Raw genomic sequence first — 24,418 nt, forward strand, 5'->3', positions numbered from 1 at the left:
AACATGCTGACTGTAAATAGGGCAGAACATTCTCCTGTGGAGAATTGTTAGAATTGGAATCTAATATTTTGAAAAGTACTGAGTTAAAAGTGTTCAAACAAACACTGAATGCCGTCGAAGGAATTGAAAAGATTTAGTAGACCCTGGGTCCTTACTATCATTTCTTTGTCATTCGCTCACTCTGTTGTTGAGAAAATCTCTTCCCTGCCAGAGCCTCAGTGCTTAAGCTAGAGAATTGAATAGTGGTAGATTCTAAAAGAAATTTTGTACCCTAATACTATTTTTTTCAAAGGAGGGACCAATATAAAGTTGCCAACATTTATTGTGCTGGGATATTTTAAAACAGACAACAGAAAAATTTTATTGACTGCTTGCATTTTTTATTTCATGAAAGAAAGGATGTTTCGATACAAAGGAAGCAAGTAAAGCAGGAAGAAGGAGTTTCCGAGCAAGAACAGTTGTATGTTCTCTAGCGACTCTCTAGTATGCATTTTCTTTCTTTGCTGTGAGATTGGCCTGGGTCTGAGTTTGGAAACTGGTGTGTTGGAATCCCCAGACAGAGGATCACTTCAGTTCTCTTCTGATTCTGTACATGTACGTTGTGTTCTGAGCTGTTGTTGAAGAGGCACAGTTGCATAATGATTAAAAGCGTGGGCTCTGGAGCCAGGCTGCTTATGTTTGAGTACTGGCCTGAACTCTTAACAGGCGTGCAACCTTGGTTTCTCTGTGCTTTAGTTTCTTCATACGTAAAACACAGTTAATAACATGTTAAGCACTTAGAACAGTACCTGGCCCATAATAACTGTTGGCTCTTAGCATTGTTACTTGAAGCAAACTTTCATTGAACTGTCACAGTGGTTGTGAAAGGATACAGAACTTACCAATGTTCTTTCTAGATAACTGAAAATCCCAAGAAGAAATTGGCGGTTTTGAATCACCACTTTATAAGACACCCAGCAAAACCCTTTGAGGAAGATCCAGCACTAATTGTTGACTTAACAGGTTAGTGGTAATAACATGTTTTAATTTTAAGTAGAGTTTTGATTATTATTTTGCATAAATTTTGTTTACTAGCAGACATAGTCTTTGAAACTGATACTTCAGGTACTCTAAAATATAATCCTATTATATTTTATTAATTTCTCTGTGATGGTTTCTTATGAGGTTCTTGATTAAGGAAGGGAAAAAGTAGGAAAGCAATTTTGTAAGATGTTACTGGTAAAAAAAATTTTGTCCTGAAAATAATATGACAAGTAGAAAAATTTTAAAGATAAAGTTCAATGTCTCTAGTCTCCTGCCAATCACATAAAATAAGTGCTATGTTATTCTTAACTTAGCTTCTCAGTATCATTCTTCAGTCTTTGGGATTAACAAGCATATCTTTTGCTGGTAAATACTGCTTTTAAATATAATACCTATCATACTTTACTTAATTGCTTGTTTGGAAAGTGAAATACTGACTTTCTTCTATTGATACTTTCTTAAAGACAGCTAGTGGGTGTAAAATACGTTATGATGTGAATGCTAGTTGGTGAAGAGTGTGTAGAGAACATCCATTAGATTTTCTATTTTAAAATCGCCAGTGTTCAGGAAACCACTTCTTTTTCATATCTTACGATTGAGTAGTATTTCACCAGCACTGAATAAAAGAAAGTGTTTAATATAAAAAATAACAAGCCAAACAAATTAATTTCCTTTACCTTAGAGACATCTCTGTGGGTTCCAGTAAAAATGTCAAAATGGACCTATGTAGCTTACAATGTAAGTACACCAACAATGGAGTTTTTTTTACTTTAAAAAATTTAGTATTTATCTTTAAATGTTAAAGACTCTTTAAAAGATAACCACATATCATTTTCACACATTAAAACAATTTAATAATAATTCCTTACTAATAAATATCTACTTGATGTTCAGTTTTCTAGTTTTATAACTGTCAATATTTTTGTTGTTTCTTTGTTTTTTTCAATTTGTTTGAATCAGGACACAATGTCCACATAGTATTTGTTGATATGTCTCTTATTTTTCTTTTAATCTGTAGTACTTACTTAACTACCTTTTCCCTCCTTGCAGTTTATTTGTTGAAAAAACAAGTCATTTAAAAACAAGTCATTTGTCCTATAAAGTATCTCAGTCCTGACTTTCTGATTGCATTACTGTGGTGTCATTCAATATATTCCAGTGCCTACTGTTTTCCTGTGACTTAGTAGTTAGATTGAGATGTTCAGTCAGATTCACGTTTTTGTTTTTGCTAGACTTTCTCTTTTTGTCCTGTTAGCAGCTGTTGAGGAATAACACATAGTGTCATTCATTTAGGGGGGATGCAAAAATGATGATACTCTAATTGATTATTTCTTCTTCATTTATTAACTGGAATACTATTTAGAAAAACTCATCTAGTAAATTTATCAGAAGTGGAACAAATCAACCCTGGCTAGGTAATTCAGTTCATTCAAGGGTCATCCCGTACACCTAAAGGTTGTGGGTTGAACCCTTGGTCAGGACACATACCTAGGTTTCAGGGTTTGATCCCCAGAAGGTGACCAATGTAAATGTTTCTCTTTCACATTGATGTTTCTTTCTTTCTCTCCCCCTTCCTCTCTCCCTGAAATCAAGAAAACATATCCTTGTGTGAGTATTTTTTAAAAACTAGAACAAATCATAAAGGAAAGAAATGATAATTACTTACATCTTTGGATGTTAGTATGTACTGGTTTTCAGAATATTGAGCTGGTTCACAAACATCCTCCATTCATGACTGTAAGAGGTTTTGGGGCTTCCCCCCAATATTATTATGAACTCATGTATTTAAGCATATTTGTCTATCCAAATAAACTAAAATACTAAAATTATTCTATCTTTGATGATAAAATTGATATTAAAATTCTGTTTTTGACCAGTGTAAGCCATTTCAAAGTTAAGGTCCAGAATCTTTTGGTATAGCTGCTCTTTAGTTGTCTTTGATAGTTTTTTCTTTTTTAATTGATTTTTGGGGGGCGGGGAGAGAGGAAAACATTGATTTGTTGTTCCACTGAGTTATGTATTCATTGGTTGGCTCTCGTATGTGCCCTGACTGGAGATTGAACCGGCAACCTTGGCATATCAGGACGATGCTCTAACCAACTGAGCTACCCAGCCAGGACCATGTCTTTGATAGTTTTCCTCATTGTCTAGTATAAGAAGATACATCAGCTCATTTTGTGTATCCCTGGCACCAGATCTTGAATCAGCTTCTTTCTCTAAGGAAGTCTTCCAACACTTGGGAAATGGCACCTAAAACCCATAATCTGGGTACTAGAGATGTTTATGGCTAGTCAGTTAGCATTTCTAGGCCTTTTCAATGGACAGAGCTAAGAATGGTATTGTATTGTATCCTGATCATAAGGTCAAAAATCAAATCAAAACAAAACATATACATTTATACTAATACTTTTAAGACACATTCAGGACTACAGGGTTTGTACCTGGTCTCTCTATCTTGTATCTGTCTCTTCTTCCTACTCCTAGAGTTATTGGTTCTCAACACCACCAGGAATAATAGAATTAGAATAATTGCTGATTGCCTTAGCTGTATTTTTAAATGATGAAATTATTCATTCTCATGATAGTTTTATTGTGTTTTTCCTCTCTTCTTAGGAATCTGAAAAATTATATTTTACATTTCCTCTTGCACACCATAGAAAAATCTACACTCATGCCTATTGTCAGAGCAACATGCTGGTAAGATGATCGGTACATCTTATGTAAATTTAAAAGGCTAACTGTTCAGTTTTCAGATTCAACTAATATCTCTAGTAAATCTCATATTTAGTTATGCACTATTACTAAAGCTAATTAGTTGAAAAATATTTGTATGGAACAGAGTTTTGATCGAAAAGTATTCATCAAAAAGTTTCTGTAGCTGATAATATACCAGGATCTAATATGTCACTTAATTAGTAGGTGCTACAATTTGATAACAGCACCTTTAGAAAAGGTGGTGGGCAGGCATTGTGGGCTAGGTGCTAATGAATGAACACCATTTTTAGTGGTATTATCAAGTCTCACATCTCTCACGGAGACTAGCATCTCTCAGCCTGAAATCTGGTGGGCAGTTTATCCCAAGAGAATCTGACCCCAAGAGTGATGGCTTAATATACCCATATTTAATAGTAAATTTCAAATCAAAATACCTGTATTGAGAAAAATCTTTGCCAAAGTGTAAATTTTCTGTTTGGTTTATTGGAGGATTCCTTTTCTGTAATTAAGGTCCATGGGTGTTAATTAGGATAAGGTCATGTGGTAAATTTTAAAATCTTTTTCATTTTTACATAGAAATTTTCTAACACACAACAGTAGAGAAGATACAGCCAGCTTTAACAGTTAATGTTCTGCCCTCCTAACCATGTGTCCTTTCCTCACTGTTTTTTGCCTGAAGAAGTTTCTAAAGTAAATTTCAGGCATTTTATTCTTTCAGCCATAAATACTTCACTATATTTTTTTTCTAACAGATAAGAATTTTATACATTACCATCATGCCATCATTTCACCCCGAAATTTTTACTTCTTGGTATCATGTCATATCCAGTTCATGTTCATTTTTGCTCTGTTCAGTTATGTTTTAAGTTGGTTTATTTGAATCAGAATGTAAAGTACATACATTTCATTTCATTTGTGGATCTTAAGTCTCTTTTATGATAGCCCCTATTTCTTTCTGTTTGTTTATTGGAGAAAGGTTATGTACTCTGCAAATTTCCTACATTGTGAGTTTAGATCATTGAATTCTTGTAGTATCTTTTAACATGTATTTATATCCCTTGTGTTTTCTGTACGCTGGTAGTTAGATCTAGAATCTTTATTAGATTCAGATTAATTTTGTGTGGTAGAAATGTTCTATAGGTAGAGCTATGTACTTATTTCACCAGGAGGTGTATACCATCTGGTTGTCTCACTTTCAGTGACAGAAGGACTTGTCAGTGGACTTAGGTGGTATCAGCATATCTGTCCATTGTGAAATTCCTAATGATCTTTCCCCTAGTGATTTTACCATTCACTGAGGGCTGTGTACAGATTTTTCTTAAGAACTATACATTTTGTGATCTAGTAGCATTTTCTTTTCTTTATACTTCTTGGAGTTAGTCAGCAACTTTGGGGTGACTTTTTCTAAGATTTTAATACAGTTTTAATCAGGGATGTTTACCTGGATATCCTGAAACTATTGTTTTAATACCTAGGTTATATCAAAATGGCATTTTAGGGTGGGCTTCAATAACACTTCATTCAGTTCATTGAATGAATTTGACTTGAATGAATTCATTGAATTCATTGAATGAAGTCAGAATTTCATATACACTAAAGTAAGTAGTGTGGAATATTGGCAGTTTTCATAATGGGGACTAACTTTAAGGATAGGTTCCCTTATTAGCTGCAAAAACCCATTAGGAAACTGGGTTGGATCTGGAGACGCCGCTAGATTGTCTTTGTCTAGACTGTGCGCATCTTTTCTGGTGCCTTGCTTTATAGTGTCCCATTACCGTCCTGAGAAGCATAGGTGACACAGAATTCACACAGGTAGTTTGCCAGCAATGGAGAACCAGGGAAATACCATATCGTTTTTGTTTGTTTCCTTTCAGCATTTTTTCTGTATTTCTGAAAAATGTCTTAAAAATTTATTTAAGTTTCTTGAGAGCAAAGACCATGTCTGCCTGAGTTCTCCTTTTCCTTGAGGACATAATTCCTTGGCCCTGGTGTGGACTTTATAAATTATAAATATTAGTTTAATTAAAGGACTTATTTTCCTGTGTATGTTTCCAGGATCCATTGTCCTGTGTATATACTAAGGAAGAATTTATCTGGCTATCTGACAAGTGTTTCTCATCCTTTTATGCCCTAGTAGGATTTCAGATCTTGGAGCTTTGCTCCTACCTACTTCCTTAAAAGTTAGAGTGAGCTTAGGTCATAGCTCTCTTAAATAACTGGAGCTAAATACATAATATTGTTAAAATATCACAAGTATCTCTGTAATATTTCCATGCTGCGCTGATAAAGTCATAACTAGCTTCTGTCTTGGACTATGTTTCAATCCAAACACATTCTCGGCTGCATGGAAATTATGTGCCTGGTAATCAAATAAAAACTCAAAGAAAGGCTATCCTTAGATTGATTGTTATTTTTAATCACTTGGCTGTGGATTTTTTTGTTTGTTTGTGTGAAAGTCTACCTCTGGTTGTTCATTTTCCTGTTTTTGTTAAAATGTAGATTACTTACTATGTAACTACCTGATTAAACTGTAGGCATTGCCAAACTCTGAAAGTGTGGGTTCAGAAGTTAGAAGTGCTTAGGCAATGCATTGTAGAGAGACACCCATCAGGTTACTCTTTCTCATCTTGCTACTCTAGGTTACTTGCTTGCCTATTTTGTTGACATTACACTTCGTAGCCTGCCCTTGAGCTTTTTGGCTTTTAGACCATCTTGGATATGTTCTAAGTAATAAGTTGCTATTTTATGTTTCCATTGTGCCTACAGACCCTGTCATATAACAGTAAAATATTGAAGATGCCTATTTCACATAATTATTTTCTACATTATTTAGTGTACTTTGTTTTATCAACCAACAGGACACAAATAGTTGGGTTTTTGGCTGCATAAACACCACTATTGTGTGGTAAGTCTTTTGGATCTGCCTTCCATTATTCATTTTTCTCAATGTAAAGACACCCACATATTGTGTTATATACTGTTAAACATAGTGTTATATACTGTCAAACATAGTGTTACATACTGTTAAATACTGTCAGAATTGCTTCTTACATTTTTAAGCTCATTTTGATGCTATACTAAAGTATTGATTTTAAAGTGAAAAATAAAGAAAATTAACATACCGGTCATTTTTGTAAATGTACTTGGTTGCTAGGAAAGACAGTTTTTTTGTCCCTGAAGCGACTACGTGGATAGAAAATATTGGATTAGACTTAATAGACTTCATTTCATTAGAACTCTGATAGCTCTAGAGATGGTTTCTTTTTCCTCTGAAGCTTATTTGTAATTTATAATGCTTTAATGTATTTGTCTTTTAATCACATTTCATAGCCAGCAAGGGGTCGATCTGTCGTGGAAAACCGAACTGCTGCCGACATTCAAGGTGAAGTATGGCTTTAGGGTTTTGATGTGTAGGTGAAAAATACTGGGGCCTATAGGCATTTTAGAGTATGTCATTTTATTAATTCATATAGGTGTTAAATAAATTTGAGATTTGTTCATGTTCATTTTAGAAACATTTTCCCTAGAAATGAATTCCATGAAGAAAAACATTGTTTTAACTTTCAGAGGTAAAAATTAGGAAGTTAACAATGCTCTAAATAAAATGAAATCTATATGTTATAGCATCATACCAAGAGGTAGATGAGTTTTTAAAATTTATCTTGAGGGTATATTTAAGGCCCTTTCATTTATATTAGGGTATACAAGGTCTGTCCAGAAGATATCCAGCCATCTGATATGAAGGTTAAGAGACATGTATTGAGGAAGGTACAAGGTACAAGAAACATTGTACGTAGGCAAATGACACCTCAGTTCCTGCCAGAGTAGCCATGTTGAGACCTCATACAGTTCTCCCAATCACCATCAGCTGCCCCGTCATATTTTCCTGAATCTCATCAACAGTATGAAATCTCTTCCCCTTCAACGGTGATTTTAGTTTTGGGGAAAGCCAGAAGTTGGAGGGCGCCAAATCTGGGCTGTAGAGGGGATGAGTCACCTGGGTGATTTGCTGTTTTGCCAAAAAGCTCTGCATGAGACATGATGCATGAGCAGGCGTGTTGTTGTGATGAAGCTGCTAATCACCAGTTGCCCATACCTGTGGCCTTCTGAATTATCTGATTAGTTTCCACAGAGAAATGTTCAAGCATAAGGCAAAATTTATGTGGATTCGTTGCCCTATTTGCCCAGTCATTTTGAGTTTGATGACCACACAGTACACATGCTCACTCAGCAGCATCTACTGCCCTCCCCCCAACTAGTACAGTGTAGTTGTCATTGTTCACGCATGTGCATTCCAGTCCACTCTCCTTGGCTGCTTCATTACATCGATGTCACACAAACCATTCTTGTTAAATTAGCACTGGCTGGACTTTTTATGGACAAACCTGCTCTGTATATTGCAGAAAGTTGGCTGAGGAAGTTGAGGTGAAGCCCAGGAGTTTGACAGACACTTCCACGTGAATCTCGTTAGGTGGTTAGGTGGCCACTTGCTGACAGAGAGTTCTTTAGCTTCAGGACCTCTGCCTGGATTTGCTCACATAGGTGTATCTGAAGAACAATAAAGTTCCATGCAAAAATTTGTTAATGCATACAAATTATTACAACATATAACTACTCCCACTCCTATGTGTACTTCCAGAAAAAAAAAGTGGGTTTAAAAAACTCTATTTGGTGCCTTGGCCAGGTGGCCCAGTTGGTTGAGCATCATCGTATATGATGGGAGCAACCAATCGATGTTTCTCTCTCCCCTTGATGTTTCGCTCCCTTCCTCCCTTTCCATCTAAAATCAGCAAGCATGTTCTTGGGTGAAGATTAAAAATGAAATAGTAAAATAAAAACAAAAACCATATCTGGTGACTCGGCTTTTCATTAAATAGACCAGTCTTCTATCTATTTATTCCTCACAATATGGACTATAGGATCTGGTCTTAATTTTGAGAAGAGAATAGATGTTCATTTGGTGAAGTACATTATTAGCTGTGTTGAGTCTTCATGTTGTTTACTGAACCAGTTTCAGGGTGTGATGTTCATATATATCATTAGCCAGCAGCTCTTTACTACTTGGGCTAGATCAGAATTATCTGAGATTAAGTTCCAGTTCTTCCACCATATTTAGCATCCATTCATTCATCAGCTGTTGAGCCTGTGTCAAGACCAAATATATAAATGATGTAAAATATTTAAATTCAGTTTGAAATATCACTTGTTTTACATAAAGGGATACAGGGATTGTTTGCTGGTTCATATTTACACAGTTATTAGGAATTTGACTTTCAGCAGGAATATTGATCTGTATTGAATATAAAGTTTGAAATCTGTTTTTTGTAACTTATTGAATAAAAAATAGTGTTTACAGTAATAATAATAATAGTATTTGTTTTTCTTCTAATGTACTTTAAGCTCTGTATAACCTAAGAAATAAAATCAGCTTTTACTTTTAATCTTTTTTTTTCAGTCTCTGACGTTAACACTTCAAGACTATCCATTTTTGTCTCATCTTGTTGTTTATGTACCATCTGTTCATGGAACTAAGGTAAAAATGGATTATCTTGTTTCCCAGATAATGCTAAATATTTATTATTTTGAGATGAGTTCTTCAGCATAGGGCTTATCTAAGACAGTGGCTGGTTTGGTGATCCATCTAAGATCATCTACTCCAACTTGAACTAAGCAAAATAAACCCGAGCCTCTTATTACAAGTGGAAACATCAGTGTTTCAAAATCTATTAATTATTGAGACCCTTTTATATGTAAGAGTCCCTGCCAGGAATTACAGGAGGCACACAGATGAGGGAGAAACAAACTCTATTCTCAGAACGCTATAATCTGTTAGGTAGAGGGAGAGAAGTATATTTGGAAATAGGAGGAAGAGTGAGAATAAAAGAGATACTCAGAGTATATGATACAAATCAGAATAGAGCAAATAAATGAAAAGTGTAAAAAGGGGTAAAGTCAAGAAAGGTTTTATTATGAGATGATTTTTAATAGGATTATAAAAATATTCTAGAATGAACATTCTAAACCTGTGCTATACAATATGAGTGTCACTGGCACATGCAGCTATTTAATTTTAAGTTAATTTAAATAGAATAAAATAAAATTAGAAATTCAGTTCCTTGATTGTATTGGCAACATTCAAGATGCTAAATAGTAACATTGCATAAAGTTGTAATGAGCAACACTGTGGAGACAAAGAAACACTGGGGACGGAGCATAGATCTGTGAAAGCAGGGGTTATGTTTAGAAAACAGAATAAGTAAATAGTAATTATGAAAGGATGGCCACCATGAGAATAGCAATGGAAGAAACATATGAAAAAGTAGTTCATAGCCGTATTGTGGGGGGCTTCGATTGGAAGATTGAGGACTCTACAGTAGTCAGAAGTTTGTAGGGGACAAAGTTTTTTTTACCATAGTAGTAATGGGATCAGAGCTATTTTGGAAGATGACACTATTTAAGGTGTAAGATGGATTAGAAACAGAACAGGCACTTCCTAGGGGGTTCTGAGAGCTTGTCCTAGGGAAGTGGAAGTAGAAATACAGGGGTGGTGATTTCAGGGAGAAGTAGTGGGGAAGGAAGAGGTGGAGGTAAAAGACGCTCTGTTCCCCGTCCACATTTCACCCAGAGAAAGCATCCTTCAAGACCCAGCCTACGTGGTCCCTGTGTGCTTTCTCTGGACTCCTTCAGGAACCTCTTAGTTACTCCCCTGCTACTTTGCTTGTAACTTCTTTGAGGGATTTATTACACCAAATTGTAATTTATTTATGTTTCTGTTGCCATCACCATACTCTGAATTCTTTCAGAGTAAGAATAAGATATATTTTATTCTACTTTGCATCTTCAATCTTTAGGTAATTCCACATAAATATTCAAATGTTTTTTGAATGAGAAAGTTGATGAGATTTTTGGCCAAAATCATTAGGAAAATTTAAAGGGTTTGGGTATGTATTTGGGAGTCATCTCAAAGACTGAGTCTCACAAGGAGCTTGTAATCGATACATTGTTTTGTTTTGCTTAGTTCAAGTGAGAGGTAATTCAACCTCTTCAATACCAAAACTCTCTTTAAGGGTTTTTCTGTCAGGTAAATGAGTTTTGAATGAATTTGACATCTTTCCCAAATTTGGAAAGGCCAAGTTGTTAATGAGCTTTTGACAAGCAGATAGTCCAGGCAGCCTGCTAAAGGTGTGGTACTGTGTCTCGGAGCTGTTCAGGGAGCATCAATGCGGCTGCTGCTGCACACAGTATCTCACCCGGCGGTGCGGTAACTGAGTCCTCTCCCAACGCCTGCATGCCTTTGCCAGCCCGGCATCACGAGGATACATGTTTTTAAATAGGCAGCTTAACATTTTTTGAGTCAAATGAAGATACAGTTTTCAAAATGCAAATGTGGAATTAATCTGCATTTTTTATGACACAAAAGAAAATAACTAAATCCATTAGGACTTGATTTACCTTGAGTGTTTCAGAAAGAAACCCTTGGTTCCTTTCTTTCTTGGGTAAAGGTTTATTCTATAAAAGGCATGGCCAAATTTTTAAAGAAATAATAAAACTGCATTACTTCCACTTTTCCTGCCTGACTTATTTCATTTAGCATGATGTGGGATGTAAAACTGAAAGCAACAAATAAAGAAACAAGAAAACAAACAAAAACACAGACAACAGTGTGGCGATTCCTAGAGGGAAGGGGGATGAGGGGTACTCCAAGGTAAAGGGGGTCAAGTATATGGTGATGGGAGGAGATTTGACTTTGGGTGTTGGGCACACAGTGCACAATGCAATGTACAGATTTATTGGAGAAGTGTACACTTGAAACCTATATAATCTTATTAACTACTGTCACCCCAATAAATTACACTAAAATTATATTATTTTATATACCTGTGCAAAAAGCAGTTTAAAACTTTTTCCCTATCCAGGCAGTGGCTCACTCAAAAATACTTTGTAAAAAGATAATGAATAATCCTGTTTAATAAATCATTTCTCTAATCTTTGAATAAGTTTTCTATAATGAAAATATCTGTGTACTTTGCCTTGGAAGTAAAGAGGGGAAAATAAAAGCAAAACCCCTTAATGTGTTTTTTTAACTTCCCTTATGTATGTACTATAGCTTTTTCCCTCATCTGTTCTTCACTTTCAGAAGAGTCAAAAGCTCACCCAAGAGGCAAACACAGTAACACTGCTTTAAACACAATCCAAGGTGCAGTTATCAGGAAAGCCTAGGGCAGACCCCGCCAGTGTTCTGCCTTCTGTAGACAGCAGACTATCTGGGAGCTACAGTTAGGCATCAGATTCGTTTTTTCTTTAGTTCTTCTAGATCCAAGCATGAATGAAACCACCCTTGTAGTACACATCTGAGAGCAGAATTCTGTATGGAAAAGAAATGTCATTACAAAAAAACTGTAACAATGCAGATGTCACATTGCGGGCTTACATTTTTTGAGATAGCATTTCTTTTTCTTGCTTCGCACATAGTAAACCTTTTTTTTTTCTTTTTCTTTTACTGTAATAACTGTTCAGCCTGAAATGACTTTATACAAATAACATTAGCCATCTGTAGATCAATGGCATATGTCTCCAAAATCGTTTTGTAGTCTAATTAGACTGTAGTTACTTAATAAATGTGGGGTTTAAAAAAGGAACAAAGTTATGTTTTTGTTTTGGTCCTGAAAGTGTGTACGTATATTATCTAAATCCCTAATTAATCTTGAGTTAATCTCAGCCCTTGATGCTGGCCTCTATTCCTTAATGTCCCTCTTCTAGAAACACCTAAAATTAATTACAAGAAAACTTTGTATAGATCTGTTATGGCAGTGGCCCACTAATAATTTATTAAATTAAGTTTATTTAACAAATGTTCTTAGTTTAACATCTCTGCCTAAGGAATTGTTGCCTTTCAAATATAGTCGGAGTGAGAGCATGACGCATAGTACCCTCTCCAAAGTGGGAGATTTTTACTTTCCACTCAAACATCAAGATATTTTACTACAAATTTCTGTTTTTTCCTAATAAGTCAGTGTTTTATATTTCAGTATGCTATAGATTGTGAATTCTTTAGAAAAGAAGCAAGATCCTTACAGCTTCCTGTAACTCATCTTTTTTCCTTTGGTAAGTATTTGATTTTGGGAATCTTAAGAATTGCTTTAACAGTGCTGATTTATTTTGCAAGGTCGTTGCAATAAAGCAGATTCATGTAGTAAGAGTATTATTATGTATTTCAAATGTCGTTCTTAGGGTAACCACATGATGTGGCTCAGTAGTTTGATTTTTATTTAATGCTGGGCCAGCAGTCACGTTCTGAGAAGTGAATTTCAAAAGAAATGTTTTCATGATCACATGTGCCTGCAGGTAGTTGTGTGTTTGTGTGTGTCTTCTCATGTGAATTTTTATAAAATATTGGCCCTTTTTATAAAAAGCTTCTTATAAAGTATATGTTTCCATCTTCCCTATGTAGGCTTCAGGATTTCTCTAAATGCAGTGTTTTTTGTTGTTGTTGCAGTAAAATACACACAACTATATATTTTTTTCAATTTTTTCATTATGAAAGAGTTTTAGACTGCAGAAAGAGTACAGAGTTCGTGTATCTCCATCACTCATCTTTCTACAATGTTGGCCTCTTAAACAACCCAGCTGCCAAAACTGAGAAGTGAGCCTTGGTGTAATTCTGTTCACTGAACTACAGGCCTCACTGGGTTTGTACTGGTCTTACCGCCTGTGTTCCCGTTCAGTTCTCATGCTGCTGCTCATCGTCCTGTCTCTTTAGTCTCCTCTGAACCTCTGCAGTTCCTCCGTCTTTCCTTGTCTTCCCTAGTACTTTTGAAGAGTACTGATCAGTTATTTTGTGCAATATCCTTCAATTCGAATTAGTCTAATGCTTTCTTATTAGTCAAGGTTATGTATAAAAATATCAGAGAAGTGATGGGTACTTCTCAGTGTATCATATCAGAGGACACAAGTATCACTCACTGTATCCAATTCCTAGTGAAGTTAACCTTGGTCATGTGGTTAAGGTGGTGTCTGCCAGGTTTTTCCATTGTGAAGTTACTGTAATTGTAAGTATCTTCGGGAAGATACTTTGAAAGTAAATATCCTGTTTTTCTTCAAAATAACTCACCAGTCCTAGCATCCATTGGCTCATTTAGTCTGAAGCAATTATTACCGATAGTCTGTATTTACTGGAATTCATCCTAAGGAAAAGTTCTCCCTTCTCCCTGACTGATTGATTGATTGATTGATTTTATGTCAGTAATGGACTCATGCATATTTATTTTATTCATTGAATTATAATTCAGTACTATTGTTCCCCCCCCCCAAGATTCTCCGTTTTTGGATATTGGAATCTCTTTTTTGGTTAGCTCTTGTGCTATTGTATGTATTCATAAAAGAATTTATATTACTTGGTAGAGAAAATGTCCTTTAAGATTTTTATCCTTTTCCTACCTGTTTTTGGTAGAAGAATTCTCAGAACAATACAGAAATGACAACTCTGTATCACCTAGCTCATTAAAGATCGAAAGCTTATGAAGTAAGAGATCTACCAAGAAAGCATGCCTTTTTGAAATTGGAAATATGTACTTGATTTTTAAAACACATACATGTGGCCCTGGCTGGCTGCTCAGCTGGTTGGAGCATTGTCCCAGTACACCAAAAGGTTGCAGGTTTGATCCCTGGTGAGGGCACATACCTAGGTTGTGGGTTTGATCCCCAGCTGGGTCATGTAAGGATGCAACCAACTGATGTTTCTCTCTCTCTCCTGCTTTCTCTCTCTCTAAAATCAATAAGCATATCCTTGTATGAGGATTAAAAAATACATGTGGTTGAAAGGCATTGTAAATGTTCTGTTCAGTTTGTTGAAGGAGGATTGGATTTTTAGGAGTTCATTCTTTCATGTTAGAAGTCAGAACCTGTGAACTTTTTGAATACTGAAAATCTGTTGATATTTCTTATCATTGTTTAAGCAGTTGGTACTTTAATTCTTTGGTATTCTAAGCAGTGCAGTACTTTTAATTTAACAGGATTGTCTTCAAGGACAGTGATATTAAAAACAAAAGGCCTGTTCTATAATATAGAGCTTCTGAACTTTGGACAGGTAATTATCCTGACTCTAACAAGGATTTAATTTTACTTTACTGTTTAGTTAAACAAACAAATAAACTTTTGTTTTTGTGATCAAACTCTATTAGATATACCAAGGTTTTACAATCAACGTAGTAAGCAAGTGTGCAGCAGTCAAAAGTAAGTGCATTTTTTGAACAAATATAATGGTTTTGTCAATATATGGTTTTATGATGGTTGAGTCTGTAGGTCTTCACTTGAAATTTCTATATTATTTATGCTTCTCTATATTTTATGTGAAGTAAAGTTTAATGTTACAGTACAAAAGCTGTTTATGTTTCCACAGATTTAACAAATTTAACATAGACCCTTTCTTAATAGTAAGCATCTTTATCTGTTTTAGTTTAAATATCCACATTTTAAAAATACCATACATCTTGCTGTCTTATTATAGTAGTAATTCTGATTTATCTGTTTAATGTTTTTGCAGTTTCCTAGTACTTCCCATATGCTCTAATATCTTTTGTAAGTTTTATTAAGCATTATTACTCAATAATTTTTCATAATTTATTATGTGATATAACTCTTAACTGATTTTTTAATGAAATGAGTAATTATATAATTAGGTATTGTAGTAGCTTATATAACGTTTAATGTGACATAGGTTAGTAATACATATTTTTCTTTGTTCTCTCAGATGAAATAACTAGTATCTATAAACTTCAGATTCCATGGTCTTATGAAGATTCACTAACCATTGCACAGTAAGTATCTGATAAAATTTACATTGAACTTTTGTGCTTTTGAATAATATACATTCTACTTAGTTTATTTAAGTCATAGTGGAATTATTAAAGTTTTTCTTACTAAAATATAAGTATCCTTTCTGTAGCATTGTACCTGTAAGATAATATAATATATAATATTCTCACTTAAATGATACAGAATTTAAACCTTCATTGCTTAAAACATGATCCCTTTCCCATCCTGCCCCCCAAGTCCCAGGTCCCAGAGGGAGCCTCCCTCCGCTCAGACACCTGTGATGTGCCCGGAAACGGCCGTCCCCGGTGATGTGTCTGACACCCAGCATCCTCAGCACTACCATGTTGTGTAGTGCCAAGTGTTGACTTAGCCATTGGTATTTAACAGCATTTTGCATTTGAGAACTGATATCTAAGTTACTTTTCAGGGTTCCATCTTCAACGGAAATTTCTCTGAAACTTCATGTTGCTCAACCAGATAATTACAGCAATGCAGCCTTGTTAACAATGTACACGTCCTCAGACTGTCAGTATGAGGTAAGCTGTATGTCTGCTTAATGTTTAAGATTTAGTGATAGACTAAACTAGAAATATGTTTTTATATTAGCTTCAGCTATATGGTGATGTGGAAGGCAATAAATGTTAGAAATAGACATTTAAAAAAAAAAAGAAATAGACATTTGTATTACTTCAAGTATTCTCCATTTTACCTATGAGCACCACCTCAGTATTTTCTTATCTGGACCACTGAAAGTATATATCTTGATGAGTAATAGAAAATAAAATAAAAATTGAGACTGAAATTTTACTTTTTCAGTTTGGAAGCCAATAGTCCAGAATCCTTTATAAATTGAAAAACATCATGAAATCAGATTATGTGGCCTAAACTCATTAATCAATATGATATATATTGCTTTCTAACTCAACTAGATAAGCTTAAGGATCCTCTTTTCACTAATTATATTAGGCTCTGTTAGTCAATATGTACAATATAGTGCCTATTGTGTTTGTGTTAGTATCACACAGATTTCTTTGTGCTAAGAGAGGGAATTAGAACTGGAGAGTAACGTTTTATTAAGTTGAGGATTCATGAACTGCAGGAGTCCCTCCCTGTATTAGGAATGCCAGGTTCTAAGGGTTCCAGATTTAAGTGGTTGAAGCACACTTTTGTGGAGACATCACAGGTTTCTGGTTTATGTGAAATATCTTGTTTCTACTCAACTGCTTTAAACCAAACTTAAGCATTTGAATTCTTTATTAGAACTAACTTACTTAGGGTAAACTAAATTGCTAGGTCTAATGAGTAGAATTTTTCCTACAACCAAGTTTCAGTTGCACCAGTATTATGAGTTATTGCAGAGTTCATGGAATGTTTAATGCTTTGTTATCTTGCTTCCTCTTTCTAACATTGAAGGATTATAAGGAAACAGTGGTTTTTAACTTGTACCTCCATATTTTACAGAGATAGTATGAATTATGTTAATAACTTGTCTCCAAATATGCACGCTCTCAAAGTGTTCATGTTTTTACAAATACTTCATATTTTCAGAAAGTTTTTCTTGACAAAATAGGATCATTTTATAACCTGCTTGTGAAAGGTTTCCTTTTCTCAGATTTTCTAATATCAAAAATGTATTTATGCTAGAATAATTAATGATGAATATCTGTTTAAAATATTGTTTGGGCTTAGATTTTACTAAATGTGCTATTTGTTCATGGTCTTATATCATTTAAAACCCATTTTTATAAAATTCACTCAGAAGTGGTTTAGTTTAACTCTCTTCAGTGCTATACAATTTTAGGTTTGAGACTTTAAAGTACTAATTGTATAATAGGTTGATTAATTTGTGCTTAATTTTTCTGCAAACACATATAGCTTCTGGACTCAATCATTTAATAAATTCCTTTAGTTTCCACGATCTGGTAATGAGATAACTCTGGTTAATTAAATATTGTAGTTAGGAAAGGGTTACCATATATTACCATAGCCCTCATTCAATTGTCAAAGAATTAGAATATGGGAAAATATACTGAACAGCAAAATTAAGCTTGATGCAAATTAAATGTTGATAATTCAGCGGATTCTTTTGAGATCTGGAGTGCCTTTAAGTTTATTAGTATAAAAAATTAATGATTAATAAAATGTTCAGTTTAATAAAATGTGAACTAGAGCAGTTTTAGGGACAATAACCTTTTTTTAATGATTGTTTTAAACTAGGTGACAATTAGGACTTCCTTTTCACAAATACTTGGACAGGTAAGAGAGACCCCTGTTTGATTTTTTATTGCCTTGTGAACACATACTGGAGGGCGGGGGTGGCAAGCTTTTCCTGTAAATGGCCGGACAATAAGTATCTTAGCAGACCACATGTGGCCTCTTGCCACTGCCAGCACTACTACAGCTGCTGCTTTCTTCTTCTTTCTCCTTTTTTCTTCTTGTTTCCACTTTAATAAAATCTAAAAACTATGCATAGGCACATAGGCCGTACTTGGCCACCCTGGCTTTAAGGGGATGCTCTCATGTTTGATAACTTCCTAGGAATGAGAGCTGATCCCTGATTGTCAAACAAATTAGTATTCTTGGCTAAATGAATGTCATGTTAAGATTCCATGTTGCTCATATTTATTTATTTCTTGTGTTTTTCAATCCAGCATAGCAGAATATTTTCAATTTAAGTCATTTGATTCTGTAATTATAATAAAACTTACAAATCAAAATTAAATTAGAAACTTCTTTATATGCATTATCTCGTTTGATTCTCACAACAACCTAATGAGAACTACATTGTGATTATTATTAAATTTGCAAACATTAGAACATTATAAGTTAGTGTGTAAGAATTTTGTGCTACATTAGAAAGAAAAGATTAATGTTAGTATGAGTGCCAAAATAGCATCATGGAGAGTTATAATAAAAAGTTAAGGGATTGATTATTAAGAAAAATTGTCTCTTGGAATATAGGGGAAGGATTCATGCTATACTATTTTTGGTATGTCCAAAAGGGATGTTACTGTACATGGTAGTGTGGGCTAAGGATATAACATACTCTCTTATATCGTTCTGGTACCTCATCATTCAGGTTAGCGACAAGAAAAGTCTGCTTTGATGCTCTATAGTCAAGCATAAATTATATGCACATCAAAAAAGGACACATTGAAATTCTTGTTTAGATATGGAAAGTTTTCAAGACAATGAGGATGGTGGGTATCATAGGATCAGAGGTGGGTACTTGAAACATGTCAAAGAATTTGTGGTAATTGAGTTAAGTCCTTCTCAAATTATTGAAAAGATTTAAGATGTTCTTCCTTCATGTTTGTTTACAAATTTTGCTTGAGGGCAGTAGGAAAATAAATTGAAGATATATGTATGCTATATCTTACTCGTCTTTATCTGTAAAGTAGGGATAAGAACTACCTCAAAGGGTTTTTGGGAAGAGAGCATGAGATAATGCATATAAGATGTTGAATAACATGCCTGGAACATAGTAAATGCTCAGTAAACATGCCTTATAAAAAAAGTTGGTAGCATTTGCTACTCTATTAATTTTCCTTATTATGCCTTTGATGAAAAATTCAGATACCATGTTTCTAATATGCTAAATATTATTAACATTCATTTTACTTAGAGTTCTGAGACCCATTACTGGAAATACCTCTGTGACCATGTCATGAAAGAATGAAGAACACTTTTCTTTCATGTGAATATACATTTATTTTATCAGCATGAATGTTCAGAAGCTGTCCGTTGATTTGCCTGTTTTCTAGGTAGTTCGATTTCACGGTGGAGCTCTTCCTGCTTATGTTGTAGCCAACATTCTTCTTGCCTATGGAGGACAGTTGTACTCTCTTTTCTCAGCAGGTAAGAACGCTACTCCTCCCTCCGCCCTCCCTCCCTCAGTGCTTCATTACTACTCTTTATCTTTCAAGTGGCTAAGGAAGATACATCAATTTCTTGATAATTTACAATTTATGTCTGTCAGGTTTATGGGAATTTGAAATTATCTAAGTTTTTCTTTTCTTTCTTTTTTCTTTTTTGTTGTTGTTCAGTTACAGTTGTCCCCATTTTTCCCTAAGAAAATGTCTTACTTGTTTTCCCCATTTTATACCCTTGTGCCTGAAGTTTCTTCCCTCCATTCTGAGGACCTCTTACTATGTAGAGGCTTACTGATGGGGATCTTGTTCTCTATTTTATTCCTAGTGCCTAATACAGCATCAAGCACATAGTAGGCATTCATTATAGCATTTGAGTTATATCAGCTGTATTAATTAAGTCCTGGCACACTGAATGGAATAATTGAGAGTTTAACCAGGGGACCTACTATATGGTGTAGGATAACAAGAAATGATAAAGTGCCAGATCAACAGCAGAGCCATCTGATATTGTAGATACCAGGGCAAGGGAGAGAGCAAGCCTAGGGAGCTGTAGGAGAGGATGGCCTCACTGCAGCTGCAGCCTTGGGGCCAGGGCTCTGCAGCCACTCTCAACCTGTGTCTCAGCAGGAAAGAAGGTGGGAAATAAGCACACTAACCTTACTTCCTTCCATTCTCCTATCTGCCAGTGCTTCTCATTCACTGAACCTAACTAGAAGCCAGTTCATAAAAGTCAGCCTCCCAAAATTCAGAGCAAAGTAGAGTGAAGAATGAATCTGGAGGGGAATACAGAATATATATTGAATAGTACATTGGACAAGCCCTCCACAGAGAGTAGCAACTAGAATAGTTTCCCAGGAGGCTCAGCTTTGTAAGGTCCTCACAAACTTGTGTTTGGACAGTAATCAAGGGAAGCGAGACATAGGAAGAGAGAATGGGGCAAAAATATATAAAAGCAGTCCAAAAATCCCCACTATTTCCATTTGCCAAGTCCTTCACAGCTACTCATTCCCTTTCAGTGACTTTTTACAATTTCCCATCTGCTTTTAGTGTTCATTTTAACCTGATGTAATGTATATTCCAGGAAGAAAGAAGCAACATTCAGTGAGCTCTGGCAGATCCAGTCTTTTAATTAAGAGATTATTTGGCAATATGATATCAACATACTTGAATATAAAATTTTCAAATTTTATATTCGTATATCTAGATAGTTCCCAGAGACCCCAGACATATATGATACAGGTTTTTTCTAGAGCACTTAAGTATAGGATCATGTCTCAAACCACTTAAGTAATTCTGGACCAAGGATGTCTGTCTGTCAAGAACTATCGTGGGCCATACTCACTAGAATGACTATAAATAAAAAGAGAGATAATTACAAGTGTTAATGACGGTATGGAGAAATTGGAACCTTCATACACGGCTGGTGGGAATGTAAAATGGTACACCTGCTTTGGGAAGGAGGCTGGCAGTTCCTTAAACGGTTAACCAGTTACCATATGACTCAGGAACTCCACTCCTAGGTATGTACGCAAGAGGGGTGAAAACATACACCCACACTAAACTTACACACCAATGTTCACAGGAGCACTATTCTTAATAGCCAAAAAGTGAAACAACCCAAGTGCCCCTCAGCTGTTGAATGGATAAACAGAATGTGCTGATACCTGCCACCACATGGTCGAATCTTGGAAGCATGCTAAGTGAAAGGAGCCCTTCACAAAGGACCACATAGTGTATGATTGATTCCCTTTATACAGGAAATGCTCAGAATAGGCCGGTCTACAGAGGAAACCTAGATTACTGGTTGCCTTGGAATTGGGGGTACGGGGGGCCATGGACGTGACAGGGAACAGAGTTTCTTTTGGGAGTAATAATAAAAATGTTCTGAGACTAATTGTGGTGATGGTTGTGTGATGAATATACTAAAAACCACTGAATGGCATGTGCTTTAAATGGATGGCTTGTGTGGTATGAATGAGAATTACATCCAGTAAAGTTTTTTTAAAAATCACCTCTGGAGCTTTGTGAAAATACAGATGATAAAATCCCAGACTTGGCTTCCAGAATTTGTTTCACAAATGACTGAATGTGTACTCTTGTATGAGAACCATTGAATTACAGTAATTTTTAATGTTTTATTGTATTTTTTTCATTACCATGTATACACCCCTTCCCCCAGCAATCACCACACTGTTGTCCACATCCACGAGTCCTTTTTACTCTGTCCCTCCTCTCCCAGTCATGTCCCAGAGCCGTTGGTCCGTCTGCCCTCTGTCTGTGAGTCTGTCTCCGTTTTGCTTGTTAGTTCAGTTTGTTCGGTAGACTTAATCTTTTGAAGAGCATCTCTGTGATAGTAATGGAGACCCTGCCTTCTCTGACGTGGAATATGTTGCTCTTACAGACAATGTAGGATATATGTGTCATCCTTAATTACTGTGAATTAGTTACTACATACAATTTTTTTAAATCGCCAGGTCATTGCTTAGAATATGCTACTATGTTGGATAAAGAAGCCAAACCCTACAAAGTTGATCCTTTTGTAATTATGATTAAGTTTCTATTGGGGTAAGTTTTATTATCTGTGATAACAATTTTAATGTTATATTGTATATAAAACTTTTTTTTCTTCATAATGGAATATACATTTTCATACAAATATGGCAAGTGACCTATTTTATTAAATGGGATTTTTCTCTTAGACAAAGGCCTGATAAGTATATCAACATTTACTTGAATAGTATAATCATGTCAAAAGTAATTACTGAACTTACATATATCAACCTAAACTTAGACCGTAAACTTAACAGACCTTTAACATTGGCAAAGGGATGTATATGGTCCGTGATCTTTGACCATCTCAGCCCAGGTCATGCTACAGCTGTTCCAGGAAACTGATGAAACAGTGTCCCCAATCACTTTTTCTTACTTCTTGTATAAAGTGCATTTTTTTATTTCCCTGCCCTACTTAACTGTCCATTCTTAATTTATACAAAGTTGGTTCTTGCTTAAGAGCCATTGCTTAGATATTCTTTTCCCCCGTCATTAAAACTAGCTATTGGCTTCCTAACTTAAAAAAAAACAAAAAACAAAAACGCTTACTACTTGATTACAAGGAACAGTAGAGAGCAGTGGAGCTGCATTGCAGTGCAGGACTCAGATCCTGGAAGACCAGCGGCTCAGTGGGGAGAGAAATGACTTGAAATTTGTTTCAGTATAATTACAAAATAGGTATCACGGTACTTTGGGGACTCTAGTGAATGGTCATACACCTCAGGTATTAAGTCCTTGAATGTTGTCAGTTGTTGATTTTCTTTTGCATTTATTCTGTATTTTCTTTTATCCACAGACATAAGTGGTTTAAAGAATTATGGGATGTTTTCTTATTACCAGAATTAGATGCCATCTTTTTAACTAGTCAGAGTATGTGTTTCCCTCTTGTATCCCTGATCCTCTTCCTGTTTGGAACGTGTACTGCCTACTGGGGCGGCCTGCTCTCCTCCGCGTCTGTGAGACTCCTCTCTTCCTTGTGGCTAGCTTTGAAAAGGTAAAGAATGAGTGATTGAAAACTTTCTCATTGCTCTCCATTAAGAAAAAAAATTATATTCTGATGAGGAACTTTAAAATTAATTTGCTTTCACTAGACTAATTTCTCAGGAAAGATTTATAACTAGCAAAATGTGGATTAGCATTGAAAGTTATGTCATTGTCAAAGATAATTATTTATTGCAAGTTAAATACTACATTTGACCTATCAAAAAAAGTTAGGCAGATTATCCAAGTATTTTTAAATTTCACTGTTACAGATCTTTCTAAGGAGGAAGAATTTCACTGGCAATGCTTTTGTTATGTGAATTTTCTCAAACCTGAGGGCTAGAGGCACCAATCAAGATATTTAGGATCAGATTAGATGAAATGTATAAGAGCTCCAAAAACATTGCCTGTAGTTTTCTTGTAGGGGCAAAGACATAATTTGAAATTACTGATAGGCTTTTCTGGTAAACCAGTGATCTCGTTTCCTTTGCCACTCCTCCTCACCAGGGTTGTCATGTGCTTCACAGTCACAGAAGGGATTATGGTGTGATACTTCCTGCTGAGGGTGTGAGTGATCTTGAGATGTGAAGAAATAGAAAACTTTTTTCACCTCAAGATCAGAAATGTATCTATCACACAGGGCCCGTAAATATCTTTAGCAACATTTTTTCATCCTGAATACATATGTCAGCCATAGTGTAAATGAAAGAGGAGCTATCACAATATACAACAGAATATACAACTAAATATGTGTCACTTCTTGCCTTTATTAAGAAGTCTCTTACTGTTAACTTTATGGTGTTTGCCTATTAATAAGCAGGAAAGCCTGGCAGAGCACTGATTACTGTTTTCCTCTTAACATGTGACTGTAGAAATAACTATTAAGAGTTTTATTCTTGTTTTTCCAGGCCCTCAGAACTTCCTAAAGATATCAAGATCATGTCATCAGACGTAACCATTTTGACCATTGTTTTGATCATCATTAGTTGGGCAACTTGTGGAGCATTGGCCATACTCCTAACTTATCTTTACTATGTGATTAAGGTACGTCAGCCCGATGCAGTCAGAATGCCTGGGCTGTGTATCAAGGCAGGCATAGAATTTTGTGTAGGTGTTGGTAACAAAAATTTCTAATGACCACTGCAGTAATCTTATCTTATATAACAGGTTTAATTTAAGGGTAAAGGTTTTCTAAAACATCTTAGTTATTTAAAATATGTAGTTAACTATAAAACTGAAATTATTAATCTGCATTGGGATAGTTTGTGTAAAAAAGGTTTAGGGGGAGACATGCTGTTTCAAATTGCTTCTTGCTCTTGCAAGTTATGTTAACTAATTAAAAAACATTTTAGTAGAGCAATTTTTTATAGATTTTTTTTTAGGATTTTATTTATTTTTAGAGAGGGAAGGGAGGGAGATAGAGAGAGAGAGAGAAACATCAATGTGCGGTTGCTAGGGGTTAT

The 24,418-nt window shown here is 35.2% G+C and overlaps 1 protein-coding gene across 2 annotated transcripts in view; it reads left to right on the top strand.

Annotated features, from left to right (window-relative positions):
• PGAP1 (post-GPI attachment to proteins inositol deacylase 1) overlaps positions 1 to 24,418 on the top strand; it is a 79,707-nt gene that overhangs the window by 41,507 nt on the left and 13,782 nt on the right. The window contains exons 8-23 of one of the 2 annotated variants that reach the window (XM_028509377.2): positions 897 to 1,002; positions 1,706 to 1,761; positions 3,637 to 3,720; positions 6,597 to 6,643; positions 7,069 to 7,120; positions 9,194 to 9,271; positions 12,768 to 12,843; positions 14,751 to 14,824; positions 14,919 to 14,970; positions 15,488 to 15,554; positions 15,980 to 16,088; positions 17,770 to 17,808; positions 19,317 to 19,410; positions 21,899 to 21,989; positions 22,771 to 22,968; positions 23,864 to 23,999. In XM_028509377.2, coding sequence (XP_028365178.1) covers positions 897 to 1,002; positions 1,706 to 1,761; positions 3,637 to 3,720; positions 6,597 to 6,643; positions 7,069 to 7,120; positions 9,194 to 9,271; positions 12,768 to 12,843; positions 14,751 to 14,824; positions 14,919 to 14,970; positions 15,488 to 15,554; positions 15,980 to 16,088; positions 17,770 to 17,808; positions 19,317 to 19,410; positions 21,899 to 21,989; positions 22,771 to 22,968; positions 23,864 to 23,999 — 1,359 coding nt within the window. The remainder of the gene's footprint in view (positions 1 to 896; positions 1,003 to 1,705; positions 1,762 to 3,636; positions 3,721 to 6,596; positions 6,644 to 7,068; positions 7,121 to 9,193; positions 9,272 to 12,767; positions 12,844 to 14,750; positions 14,825 to 14,918; positions 14,971 to 15,487; positions 15,555 to 15,979; positions 16,089 to 17,769; positions 17,809 to 19,316; positions 19,411 to 21,898; positions 21,990 to 22,770; positions 22,969 to 23,863; positions 24,000 to 24,418) is intronic. The other variant, XM_036023147.1, reaches the window with a different exon arrangement.

Source organism: Phyllostomus discolor, chromosome 4, assembly GCF_004126475.2.
Source record: "Phyllostomus discolor isolate MPI-MPIP mPhyDis1 chromosome 4, mPhyDis1.pri.v3, whole genome shotgun sequence".
Lineage (NCBI taxonomy): Eukaryota > Metazoa > Chordata > Mammalia > Chiroptera > Phyllostomidae > Phyllostomus > Phyllostomus discolor.